Below are 13,971 nucleotides of genomic sequence, written 5' to 3' on the forward strand. Positions count from 1 at the left end.
ACAAACACACATCACCAACGGCAGATGAAAGGAGGGAACTGAACTCTACCAGCAAGCACTACTGCTTATTTATGTTGCTTTATTTATTCCTGTGTCGGATATCCCTCTCTCTTTCTCTCATCCTCTAGTGGACACAGAAACAGGGCGCCATGGCTCTCTGGTTTCACACACATACGACACACAAACCAAACACGCACGAGTTCTCAGTCAGGTTCTCTAATCGATGTATCTTAGAAGCCTGAAATGAATTTAACTGATGCTCTTATCCAAAGCCACTTACAGTGCACTGCACAGCCTATACAGTTCATCTATACGGCACTGCCATATGAAACAGCCTAAACACCAGCAAGAACACAGGAGCACTGGCTCAGAGAAACAGGGCCATTAGTCTTCAATAGGAAAGTTAATTTTACTACAGTGTGCAACGTGTGAAACCAGAACATAACAAACTGCTTTCACTAGACTGGCCTAACACTGTAAGCCTACCATATCGCTTAGCTTTTGCAATTGTGCTCTGGTCATAACCCCAAACAGGAGGCACATACCTATCTGACCTTCTGCTGAAGACCCAAACATTCTTGATTGTGTACAGGACCTCGCTTAGTTTCATACATGAACAAGGCAGATGGCCCATGGGCAACTCAAGCACAGATTAAAAAGTAATGAATGGCTCCATAGGGTCTGCTGGGGCTAAGTAGCAGGACTACGAGATACAGCGGAGATATAGCGTCATTAACTGCCCTAGATTAGCCTGTAGAGCAGATTCACTGTCTCAGTCTCCCTCTGTTTACATACACTCTCACAGTGGCTAGACAGAAGAGGTTTGCATAATCTACCAGATCATTTTTTCGCAATTGACACTTCTGCTTCCATTTCCCTCTCCATCTCCACTTCATCATTTTTTTGTTGTTGTACTTATTACCCCTTTTTCTCCCCAATTTCGTGAAATCCAATTGGTAGTTACAGTGTTGTCCCATCGCTGCAACTCCCGTACGGACTTGGGAGAGGCGAAGGTCGAGAGCCATGCGTCCACCAAAAAACACGGCCCTGCCAAGCCACACTGCTTCTTGACACACTGCTCACTTAACCCGGAAGCCAGCCGCACCAATGCGTCGGAGGAAACACCGTACAGCTGGCGACCGAAATCAGCGTGCATGCGCCCGGGCGCGATGGGACAAGGACATCCCGGCCGGTCAAACCATCCCCTAACCGGGACGAAACTGGGACAATAGTACGCCGCCTCATGGGTCTCCCGGTCGCGGCCGTCTGAGACACAGCCTGAGATCGAATGCAGGTCTGTAGTGATGCCTCTAGCACTGCGATGCAGTGCCTTAGACCGCTGCGCCACTCGGGAGGCCCCTCCACTTCACTTTTGCAGAATCTCTGTGGAGTGCTGTGACATGTCATGCGACGTTTCCAACATCAACAGACGCTCCACGCCGAGGCCAGGGGAGGACGAGCAGTACTGTGCAGTGAAACTAGCTAGGCTTATATAAACAGGATAGATCCTACCACATTCTATGAGTCCACTATAATTTGTTGTATGAAACTAGGCATGAAATGAAACTAGGACTCATGACTCTACCATCTACTGCAGGGATCATCAACTAGATTCAGCCGCGGGCCAATTTTTGCTTGAGCGGATGGTCAGGGGGCCGGAACATAATGAAATAAATATGTTTTGACTGCAAATTGACCACAAGAAGCCTCAACAGATATAATATTTGATTAAAACATAATCATTTCAAACCTTGATTACATTTGGGAACATTGTCCGACGTAGGGTGCCGTCTTTTGGATGGGACGTTAAAACAGGTGTCCTGATTCTATGGTCATTAAAGATGTCTCTTACTGTAAGAGTAGGGGTTTTCACCCCAGTGTTCATGGCCACCTACTCACCCCCCTCATTCCTAATAGGTATATATATCACTCCTCACCTCTCCACCTGATAGCTGATGTGTGGTGAGCGTTCTGTCACAAAAATGGTCGGCGTTCATCACTGAGGTGGGTGCTACACATTTCCCCCCTCAGTTGGTAGAAAAATGCTATATAAATCCAATCAATTATTATTATTGGTATACGATCAAATATGTCTCTATTATGCATGGGAATACTTGGGAAAAGATTTCCAAAATTAAAATCACTTGGGAGCTGATTTCCTGGTGTTTTACAGTCTGTTATATCCAACAATGAAAATGTGAAACAAATAACGAGTAGCGGTCGAACACAGGAGTGGAATGCTCTAGCGCAGCCTAGTCGCTCTGGAAAGCGACAGTAGGCCCAGGTGAAACAGATGTCTTATGCATCGCTAGGTAACCCACTCAGCTAGGGCTGGGCAATATGGACAAAATATCACATCACAATATGTTTCACGGTATGGCGGTATCTTAAGTTTCTGAATATTACAAGATCTTAATAAGTTCTATAAGTAGTGAATGACTCTAGAAAGGCCACACATTATTTCAAAGTGATTTTATTGGTCTTTCTTGGTTCTGGTTCTTTTCTTGGTTTCTTGGTTCTTTTATTGGTCTTTCTTGGTTTTATACTCAACCAAACTAGGACAACATTGACAGTGAAATAGTCAAATTTGTAGAACTTTGCATTTATTTAGCATTGTTTCAAAATACCTTTATAGACGGTATTGTAAAAATCCATACCGGTATACTAGTCTCCACGATATACAGTATCGCCCAGCCCTTTACTCAGCCCTATAGACACACAGGTAAAGTGACACCAGAGTGCAGCGTTTACGTAACAGTGCAGGGAGCTGTGTGCTAATGTTCTTGAAGCAATTCAAATAGACTCCTGTCCTGACAGCTTTCCAAATAAACCAGTTCAACACAACCAAAAACTGGCCTGATACTTAGGCTTACTTGGTCATATAAATGGGAGTAAATCAAGTTAATTTCTACTAGATGATAGTCATCTTTACCAAGATGAGCAGGTCATGTATAGCCCACCATTGATACGAGGTTCTGTTCAATGCAATTCAACAGACTGTGACCATTCCTACGTGACCTGCATGGCTCCAATGGGATTTGAGGAGTCCTTTCCATTTAGAGACAGCCAAATCATGAATCCATCAACGCAAGGCCACACAATGGCTCTGTTCTGTGCCACCAGGAAAAACCTGTTCATTCATTCAGACCTGCATCTGGTTGCATTATACAGGAATGTGAATTATTTGCAAAAGGGCCATAAACTATTGACAGGTAAATACAACAAAAAGTTTATATGCAAAATGTATGACTAAGAGTTTGTTCACAATATGGAGGGTTATTTGTATATCGGCCGAATTTGCAAGCTGAGCTGGATAAGAAATGTATAGAGGTAAGTAAAGGTACTGATCAAAACAACAGAAACGAGGCCTACATGGGCTCCATTCATGGGACTGGCTGGGCAACTGGAGAGTGACAGTAAAGGTCCCTCTACCAGATAGTGCTGATAGAAGCGAGAGAATGAGGGGCATACAGAGGATGTCACAATGCAGAGGGGTGCGAATCTGTATCAGCGCAAAGACAGCATTAGTGGCCTGACTCATAACGACTTGGATCCCTGGGACATGCTGGAGCGGGAGGTGCGAAGCAAGTGCGATTATGCAAATCTCAAATCTGGATGACTAATGTGTGCCACCATGTGTGTTGTTAGGTTTATTTTTCAAGTTATGATGATAGGGAGATAATATTCCATTGAATAAGCATCATTAGCCTGACCTACATAACAAATTCCTTTGCTTTAAAGACATGGAATTACAATGATTAGGCTTACACAGATTGATGTACAAGGATATAGGAAGACGTCTTACACAAGGGCACAACACAAGTGAAACCCCACTTGGAGTTTGAACATCATGTCACCTTCTGGTTAGTAGTCTACTTCAATGTGTAGGCCTATTATCTATTCTAGCAGAAAAACTCATGTGAATATTGAAAATGGTGGTTGTATCAACTGTTTACTGAGCCAAATATGCTACCCTCAAGAAATTCTTCATTTTAGGCCAACAGCCTCACAGGTCTGGTTTGTTGTTACCAATGATTTACCAAAATCTTAAGTATATCGAAGCCCCGTCCCACCCTACTGTGCACATATCCTGATACACTACGTCAACCTCCATGCAACACATTTTCACTCTCCCACACACCCCCAGGATGTCCCAGGGAACGAGACCGAGGAAGACGATACAATCTAAAATAATTTTAATTACAGATGGGGCTTTCTGGGAGGTATGGCGCGATCAACATGTTAGGGAGGAGACCGGTGTGGGCTTTCTCATTTTATGCCACCACCTTTCACTCAGCATAGATGTCGAACTGGGAGGAAAGTGGACTGGGAAGCAAAACACTCCTGGGTTTCCATGGAGAGATTTCAAACAAGAGGAGTGTGTGACCCAGTTGACTCCAAGAGCAGGTCAATCATTTTGATCCCTGGCATGCAACATTTCTGTCACATAAAGGACAACCAACATGTGGTTTTTGTTAACTTCTCTAGGATAGGGGGCAGCATTTTCACGTTTGGATGAAAAGCATACCCAAATTCAACTGCCAGCTACTCATCCCCAGAGGATAAGATATGCATATAGTTAGTATATTTGGATAGAAAACACTCTGAAGTTTCTAAAACAGTTTGAATCATGTCTGTGAGTATAACAGAACTTATTTAGCAGGCGAAACCCCGAGGACAAACCATTCAGATTTTTTTTTTTGAGGTCACTCTCTTTTCAATGAGTTTTCATTGGGAAACCAGATTTCTAATCGACCTGCTTGCAGTTCCTACCGCTTCCACTGGATGTCAACAGTCTTGAGAAATTGGTTGAGGTTATTCCTTTGTGTAATGAAGAAGTACGGCCATCTTGAATGAGAGTCACATTAAGTGTCCTGTTAGATAGAAGCGCGTGAGCAGAACGCTGGCTATAGTTGGTTTTAATCCTGTATTGAACACAGATCATCCCGTCTTCAATTTTATCGATTATTAACGTTAAAAAATACCTAGAGTTGTATTACAAAAGTAGTTTGAATTTTTTTGGCAAAGTTTACAGGTAACCTTTGAGATGTTTGAGCAATTTGGAAGCAGTGTTTTTCTGGATCAAACGCGCCAAATAAATGGACATTTTGGATATATATTGACGGAATTAATCGAACAAAAGGACCATTTGTGATGTTTATGGGACATATTAGAGTGCCAACAACAGAAACTCGTCAAAGGTAAGGCATGAATTATATTTTTTATTTCTGCGTTTTGTGTCGCACCTGCAGGGTTGAAATATGCTTTTCTCTCTTTGTTTACTATTGCGCTATCCTCAGATAATAGCATTGTTTGCTTTCGCCGAAAAGCCAATTTGAATTTTGACATGTTGGCTGGATTCATAACCAGTGTAGCTTTAATTTGGTAACTTTCTTTTTTTTTTTTTGGTAACTTTCTTTTTTTTCGTGATTTAATGAAAGTTTGATTTTTATAGTAATTTTCATAGTAATTAATTTGAATTTGGCGCTCTGCATTTTCTCTGGCTTTTTGCCAAGTGAGACAGTAGCGTCCCGCCTAAACTCTGATTTTTGGATATAAATATGAACTTTACCGAACAAAACATACATGTATTGTGTAACATGAAATCCTATGAGTGTCATCTGATGAAGATCATCAAAGGTTAGTGATTCATTTTATCTCTATTTCTGCTTTTTGTTACTCCTCTCGTTGGCTGGAAAAATGGCTGTGTTTTCTGTGGCTATCTACTGACCTAACATAATCGTTTGGTGTGCTTTCGCCGTAAATCCTTTTTGAAATCAGACATGTTGGCTGGATTCACAACAAGTGTAGCTTTAATTTGGTGTCTTTCATGTGTGATTTCATGAAAGTTTGATTTTTATAGTAATATATTTGAATTTGGCGCTCTGGATTTTTACTGGCTTTTGGCCAAGTGGGACGGTAGCGTCCCACATATCCTAGAGAAGTTAAAGGGCCAGTGCAGAAGAGAATTGGATGTCCCTGTGTTTTACATACAGTTGAAGTCGAAAGTGTACATACACTTAGGTTGGAGTCATTAAAACTCATTTTTCAACCACTCCACAAATTTCCTGTTAACAAACTATAGTTTTGGCAAGTCAGTTAGGACATCTACTTTGTTCATGACACAAACAGGTGTCTGTTTCTCAAACTAGACACTCTAATGTACTTCTCTTGCTCAGTTGTGCACCGGGGCCTCCCACTCCTCGTTCTATTCTGGTTGTGAAAGTAGTACACAGCGCTGTACAAGATCTTCAATTTCTTGGCAATTTCTCACATGGAATAGCCTTCATTTCTCAGAACAAGAATAGATTGACGAGTTTCAGAAGAAAGGTCTTGTTTCTAGCCATTTTGAGCCTGTAATCGAACCCACAAATGCCGATGTACCAGATACTCAACTAGTCTAAAGAAGGCCAGTTTTATTGCTTCTTTAATCAGAACAACAGTTTTCAGCTGTGCAAACATAATTGAAAAAGGGTTTTCTAATGATCAATTAGCCTTTTAAAATTATAAACTTGGATTAGCTAACACAACGTGCCATTGGAACACAGGAGTGATGGTTGCTGATAATGGGCCTCTATACGCCTATGTAGATATTCCATAAAAAAATTGCCATTTCCAGCTCCAATAGACATTTACAACATTAACAATGTCTACACTGTATTTCTGATCAATTTTATGTTATTATAATGGACAAAAAAATGGGTTTTCTTTCAAAAACAAGGACATTTCTCAGTGACCCCAAAGCACCATCACACCTCCTCCTCCATGCTTCACGATGGGAACCACACATGCGGAGATCATCCGTTCACCTACTTTGCGTCTCACAAAGACACGACGGTTGGAACCACAAATCTCAAATTTGGACCCATCAGACCAAATGACAGATTTCCACCAGTCTAATGTCCATTGCTCGTATTTTCAGGTCGATCGGGTTCAATTCCAGGCTCTGGCTGGGCCACTCAAGGATCTCTCTGTACTTTGCTCTATTTGTTTTTCCCTCGATCCTGACTAGTCTCCCAGTCCCTGCCGCTGAAAAACATCCCCACAGCAGGATGCTGCCACCACCTTGCTTCACAGTAGGGATGGGGCCAAAGAGTTCAAGCTTGCTTCTCATGGTCTGAGAGTCTTTATGTGCCTTTTGGAAAACTCCAAGTGGGCTGTCATGTGCCTTTTACTGAGGAGTGGCTTCTGTCTGGCCACTCTACCATACAGGCCTGATTGGTGGAGTGCTGCAGAGATGGTTGTCCTTCTGGAAGGTTCTCCCATCTCCACAGAGGAACTCTGGAGCTCTCTCGGAGTGACCATCAGGTCCTTGGTCACCTCCCTGACCAAGGCCCTTCTCCCCTGATTGCTCAGTTTGGCCAGGTGACTGGCTTAAGTAAGAGACTTAGTGGTCCAAACTTCTTCCATTTAAGAATGATGGAGGCTTCTGTGTCCTTGGGGACCGTCAATGACACAGATTTTTTTGGGGGACCCTTGGGGGACCCTGCCTCAACACAATCCTGTCTCAGAGCTCTACAGACAATTCCCTTTGACCTGATGGCTTGGTTTTTGCTCTGACACACACTGTCAACTGTGGGACCTTATATAGACAGATGTGTGCCTTTCCAAATCATGTCCAATCAATTGAATTTATCACAGGTGTACTCCAATCAAGTTGTAGAAACATCTCAAGGATGATCAATGGGAACAGGATGCACTTGAGCTCAATTTCGAGTCTCATAGCAAAGGGTCTGAATACTTACAGATGAAGTCGGAAGTTTACATACACCTTAGCCAAATACATTTAAACTCAGTTTTTTTCACAATCCCTGACATTTAATCCTAGTAAAAATTCCCTGTTTTAGGTCAGTTAGGATCACCACTTTATTTTAAGAATGTGAAATGTCATAATAATAGTAGAGAGAATTATTTACTTCAGCTATTATTTCTTTCAACATATTCCCAGTGGGTCAGAAGTTTACATACACTCAATTAGTATTTGGTAGCATTGCCTTTAAATTGTTGAACTTGGGTCAAACGGTTCAGGTAGCCTTACACAAGCTTCCCACAATAAGTTGGGTGAATTTTGGCCCATTCCTCTTGACAGAGCTGGTGTAACTGAGTCAGGTTTGTAGGCCTCCTTGCTCGCACACGCTTTTTCAGTTCTGCCCACAAATGTTCTATTGGATGAGGTCAGGGCTTTGTGATGGCCACTCAAATACCTTGACTTTGATGTCCTTAAGCCATTTTCCACAACTTTGGAAGTATGCTTGGTGTCATTGTCCACTTGGAAGACCCATTTGCGACCAAGCTTTAACTTCCTGACTGATGTCTTGAGATGTTGCTTTAATGTATCCACATAATTTTTCCTCCTCATGATGCTATTTATTTTGTGAAGTGCACCAGTCCCTCCTGCAGCAAAGCACCCCCACAACATGATGCTGCCACCCCAGTGCTTCACGGTTGGGATGGTGTTCTTCGGCTTGCAAGCCTACCCCTTATTCCTCCAAACATTCCTCCAAAAAGTATGATCTTTGTCCCCATGTGCAGTTGCAAACCGTAGTCTGGCTTTTTTATGCCGCTTTTGGAGCAGTGGCTTCTTCCTTGCTCAGCTGCTTTTCAGGTTATGTCGATATAGGACTTGTTTTACTGTGGATATAGATACTTTTGTACCTGTTTCATCCAGCATCTTCACAAGGTCCTTTGCTGTTGTTCTGGGATTGATTTGCACTTTTTGCACCAAAGTACTTTCATCTCTAGGAAACAGAACGCATCTCCTTCCTGAGCAGTATGACGGCTGCGTGGTCCCATGGTGTTTATACTTGCGTACCATTGTTTGTACAGATGAACGTGGTACCTTCAGGCGTTTGGAAATTGCTCGCAAGGATGAATTAGGCTTGTGGAGGTCTACACATTTTTGTTCTGAGGTCTTTGCTGATTTCTTTTGATTTTCCCATGATGTCAAGCAAAGAGGCACTGAGTTTGAAGGCAGGCCTTGAAATACATCCACAGGTACACCTCCAGTTGACTCAAATGATGTCAATTAGCCTATCAGAAGCTTCTAAAGCCATGACATAATTTTCTGGAATTTTCCAAACTGGTTAAAGGCACAGTCAACTTAGTGTATGTAAACTTCTGACCCACTGGAATTGTGATACAGTGAATTATAAGTGAAATAATCTGTCTGTAAACAATTGCTGGAAAAATTACTTGTGTCATGCACAAAGTAGATGTCCTAAACGACTTGCCAAAACTATAGTTTGTTCACAAGAAATTTGTAGAAATTTGTAGAAAACTAGTTTTAATGACTCCAACCTAAGTGTTTGTAAACTTCCGACTTCAACTGTACATGCATAATTGCATTTGTGGTCACTTTTGATAATGGTGTTTTCCGCTAATGGAACATTCATGCTTACGGACTACTACCATGTGCGCATTGCTGCGCTTATAATGTGAAGAAATAGCCTAATAGTTTATTAACATTTTAAGCAAACCGTTCTGATCCGTTGCGTCAGCCACATTGCATAACAAAGTTTTTTTGATGCTAGTGGTTGTAATAATTTGGGATCTATCGCATCCCACAACCGTACCAGGCTATGTTTGGAGAAAAAAAATTCTCGCACAGAATAGAATAGGTCGATTTCTGTACTATGGGGGATAGTAGATTGACATAGGCTAGTGCTTTTGCTGTTCGTTAGGCCTACTCATCTTCTTGGCTGACGAAAAGTAAATGTGGACAGTTCTTCAAATATTTTCAATATGCACCTCGGGATTGTATAAGTACACGTGCAGTTGTATCCCCAATGTGTCTGTCTTAACTTGTAGCCTGTGAGAAAGACCCGATCACATGACGGAAAGCCGTGTGAGTGATAGACGCTTCGGATTGCGCAGCACACTCAGGGAGAAGGGCAAAACGCAACACTCCGGGGTGCAAAAGGCATGGATTTTTTAGGGTGCATTACGGCCATCAAGGGGAATGCCACCGTGAAATTCAAGGCATTATGAAGTCCTTGTCAAATTGCGAATGAGACTATTGGAGTGTGTACAGCATGCGCAAAAAGAAGTTGCTTTCAAGCAACTTCTTTCAAATCATTCGTCTCATCATGCAGCCTCACAATGTATTAAAAATCAAAACATATAGCCCAACGTTTGTAGAACAACTAAAGTTACATTAATAACTCTAAATGAAGCATATAGGAGTACCTATTTCTTTGTTAACCACTCAACACAGAATAGCCGCATGAGTGCACTCCCTCAAATCGTTTTGAGAAAATGTTTCTATTTTATTCAGCTTTGTATTCTTCATACTATAAATAATAAAAAATAATGCCATGGAATTATAAGCAAATTTTGTCTGCTAAATGAACTAGTGTAGCCCACAACCATTTGGCATAGCCACATAAGGACAAGTATGCTATTCTTTTTTCTGAAATAGACTTTTCATAGTTTTCTTTAAACTGCATTGTTGGTTAAGGGACTGCCTGTAAGTAAGCATTTCACTGTAATCCCAAAGACAGTTTTAAAGAAGCATGATATGAAGAAAATGTAGTCAAAACAAAATCAAATGCTATTTGTCACATGCACCGAATACAGGTGTATTGTATTCGGCGCATGTGACAAATAGCATTTGATTTTGTTTTGACTACATTTTCTTCATATCATGCTTCTTTAAAACTGTCTTTGGGATTACAGACTAGGACAAGCAAGGACAGATTGAAAATGTCACACTTGCCAACTGGTCTGCGCATGCTTTGAGAATATGCCCTGATATTCCGTCTGGCCTGGCAGCCTTGCGAGTGTTAACCTGTTTAAAAGTTTTACTCACTTCAGCCACGGAGAGCGAGATCACACAGTCATTTGGAACAACAGGGGCTTTCACACAAGACTCTGTGTTGTATTCCTCGAAGCGAGCATAGAGGTTGTAATTAAAAGAATCATGTTATCAAAAATTTACTCTCGTCTAGTCACTTGATGTGATGTAAACAAACAATGGAAGTCCTTCTGGAAGTTTCTGAAAAGGACAACAAGAATGTCTCGAAGATTTCTATGCCCTTTCTTTTAATAAATATTTTTGAAAAACAATGTAAGCTCACGCCATGTATTGTAGTAGCGTAATATTATCCTAATTTAGCCCTGCACCCACACCAATCAACCAACATCCTGACATGCCCTAATATTATGGATGAGGGTGGGCACAGCAGGGTTAGACAGACCCTACACCTCTCCGATATATCCACCTGTCAAAAATGCTTTGTCAATTCAACTCAAATGCTTTTGTAGTGAATCTATCTGCCTTTGAGGGTGTCACTCTTGCATGCCATTCCTTCCTGGAAGGACCAAGTCAGTGGCATGATAATGTGAGACCTGCTTAGATATAGGATTTTAATGGATATTTATTATAGCAGAGGATGATCAACAAATAAAAGCAACAACAATCAGCAGACTGTAATATGCTATGTGGGCATGGCCTAATATAATTGTCTATCTATCTATTGTTCGTCTATGTAAATAAAGAAATAAACTGGGGCCTGTCCAATGTTGTGATCAAAATACAGGGTGGATTTTCACACTTCTAAAAGTGTTTGGCCGAGGATCACTGTCAATAAACATATAAAACGGGCTAGCTTTAAAGGGAAAGGGGGATACCTAGTCAGATGTACAACTGAATGCCTTCAACTGAAATGTGTCTTGCGCATTTAACCCAACCCCTCTGAATCAGAGAGGTGCGGGGGGCTGTCTTAATCAACATCCACGTCTTTAAATGCCAGTCATCCGTCAAGAAGGTCTGTGCAAAACTGGTGAGCTACTTGTCCTTTAAGCTCTGTTATTCTACATCATACCGTACTGAGCAGACTAGACTCAAGCCAAACATCCCCTTCATGATTGACTGGAATTAGAAGAGGTATAGAGTTTTTCGATGATGATTAACGGAATGTTCTCTTTTCACCATTCCTAAAAAAAGTGTGTGAAGCAAACAATGAAACCAAAGTGACATATCTGTGCCTGGGAGACTGTATACAAACCTGCCACTGCATTAGCTAGGCCACATGTGTGTCACATTGAATTGACATATTATTACATAATGGTATGACAGTGTTATAGATGTATCATTATTGATTTCCAGATTTTCTAGGCACAGCATGTGCTCTCTCAAAATGATGTATTATGGGTTATTCTGTTCACTTGAACAACATGTACAGAGTGAATGAACGATGGTTTTAACAGCAGTGCAAATAGGCTACAGCCAGCCAGCAATCAATGATTGTATCTGCTTTATGCATCCTCCTGTCATTTTTTAGTACGTTGATATGTCACCAAGCTTGATTCCATGCCACTGTTCCGTTCATTTAAAGGGTGTAATGCACATGACAGTCAGACCTCTACAAAAGATGATATAAGACATTAAAATGTATTAAATACTTACGAGGTCCGATTTCCGCTCGTTCCCAGGTAGTGCTGCACGAGAAGACATTGTCCCTGAGGTATCCTTTCTATTAGGCTACTTGGTTTTTATGTAGGTAACAGTTATATACAGGATTATATTCTACCGAAGATAACAGTCGACATTGGCCGCTCCACCGCCTAGCCAGTGTGCCAAGGCAATAGACGCCTTTCCTACCGGCAACCCCAGGTTCGAGAGCAGTGAGACAGAATTGTATCCTCAAATACTCATTTTCATTGTAAAAAGGCAACACCGAACACGACAATATACAGACAATTGTCTAGAAAACTGTCTGAATAGCCTTCTAGGCTATCCACTTCATGTTTGGTTGATTCATGTGAAGAAAGGCATCAATGATATACCTCATTCTGGAAATAAAATGAACCCAAAATATGTTTCTTGTCACTATCGCACCATTACTATACTAAAACATTTTTTTGAAAGCAATTCTGTTTCCAGTGATGAATGTGGGTGTATGTCAGGAACAGAGCAGTTTGTTAGATCCGATAAAAAAAACAATTGAAAAAACAAAAAACATTGGTCAGGTAGTCTGCGCGTACCACGACCATGGGTGGATGTCTGTCGTTGAAAAATATGTATTTTTGGGGGGGGTGCCAAATGATGCTCGCAAAACCAACCACTCCCAAGGCAAAACACTGAACGACTTAAGCCTAATTGTCAGCCCACATTTCATAGTTGATTAATAAAGAATTAACCGTCAAAAGAAACAATACGACATGACAATTGCGGATAGAGCATCGGCGAATGTACCGTTACCCCCTTTCTCTTTCTGCACGTGATGGACCACTTCCTGAAAAAGTAGCCGTCGAATAACACTCAACGTTCGAAAAATGATTTAACTTTGACTACCGCAGATATCCTACATAACTATCAGTTGAAACATTTGCCTACAGAAAACGGCATCACCAAACTGTATGACAAGAGCAAAAGGGAAGAACGTCAAGAGAAATAATAGGCAGGGCTGCGTCGGAGGCTCAGTAACACACCCTTCCCCCATATTCTTAAAGAGACAATCCCCCCATTCATTCATATGTAGAACAACAGTTACCAGCACCAGCCACACGTCAACCACGGTGGCAAGCAATATTCTGTACAGTAATGTCATCACTTGACGCTGCAGACAGCATCTCTTGGGCATTTGACAACAGGGGCGACAGGGCCCTGTCTGTAGAAGACACACTTTAACAAAGCAACAAACTACTGCACTTTTATGTAATTTTCTCTCCACTTGTAATTTATATTGTTGTGAGAACAAACCATCTGTTCTCTGGTGTATATAATGTATATGTTTTAATCTATCTATATTGTGGGTGATGACAGCAGAAGCACATCACCAAAGACTATAGTCTCACCTGTACAAATCGGACACGAGAGGGTCGGGCCCATGAACACCTCATTCTGCTGTGGTCCCCGGGCACTTGGTATTTTGTTATTGAGATAGGCATATAGTGAATGTTGTGTTAGCGCTTTTCTTGGTTTCGCATGGGTGATAGAGCAGTATGAGAGCACAGAAGAGCAGTGTGTGA

The 13,971-nt window shown here is 41.5% G+C and overlaps 1 protein-coding gene across 1 annotated transcript in view; it reads right to left on the minus strand.

Annotated features, from left to right (window-relative positions):
• Positions 1–13,350, minus strand: part of LOC120028690 (MAP/microtubule affinity-regulating kinase 4-like) — a 62,326-nt gene extending 48,976 nt beyond the window's left edge. Inside the window, exon 1 of the mRNA XM_038973918.1 lies at positions 12,407–13,350. Coding sequence (XP_038829846.1) covers positions 12,407–12,454 — 48 coding nt within the window. The 5' untranslated portion in view covers positions 12,455–13,350. The remainder of the gene's footprint in view (positions 1–12,406) is intronic.
• Positions 13,351–13,971: the final 621 nt, after the last annotated feature.

This window comes from Salvelinus namaycush, chromosome 34 (assembly GCF_016432855.1).
Source record: "Salvelinus namaycush isolate Seneca chromosome 34, SaNama_1.0, whole genome shotgun sequence".
Taxonomy (NCBI): Eukaryota; Metazoa; Chordata; class Actinopteri; order Salmoniformes; family Salmonidae; genus Salvelinus; species Salvelinus namaycush.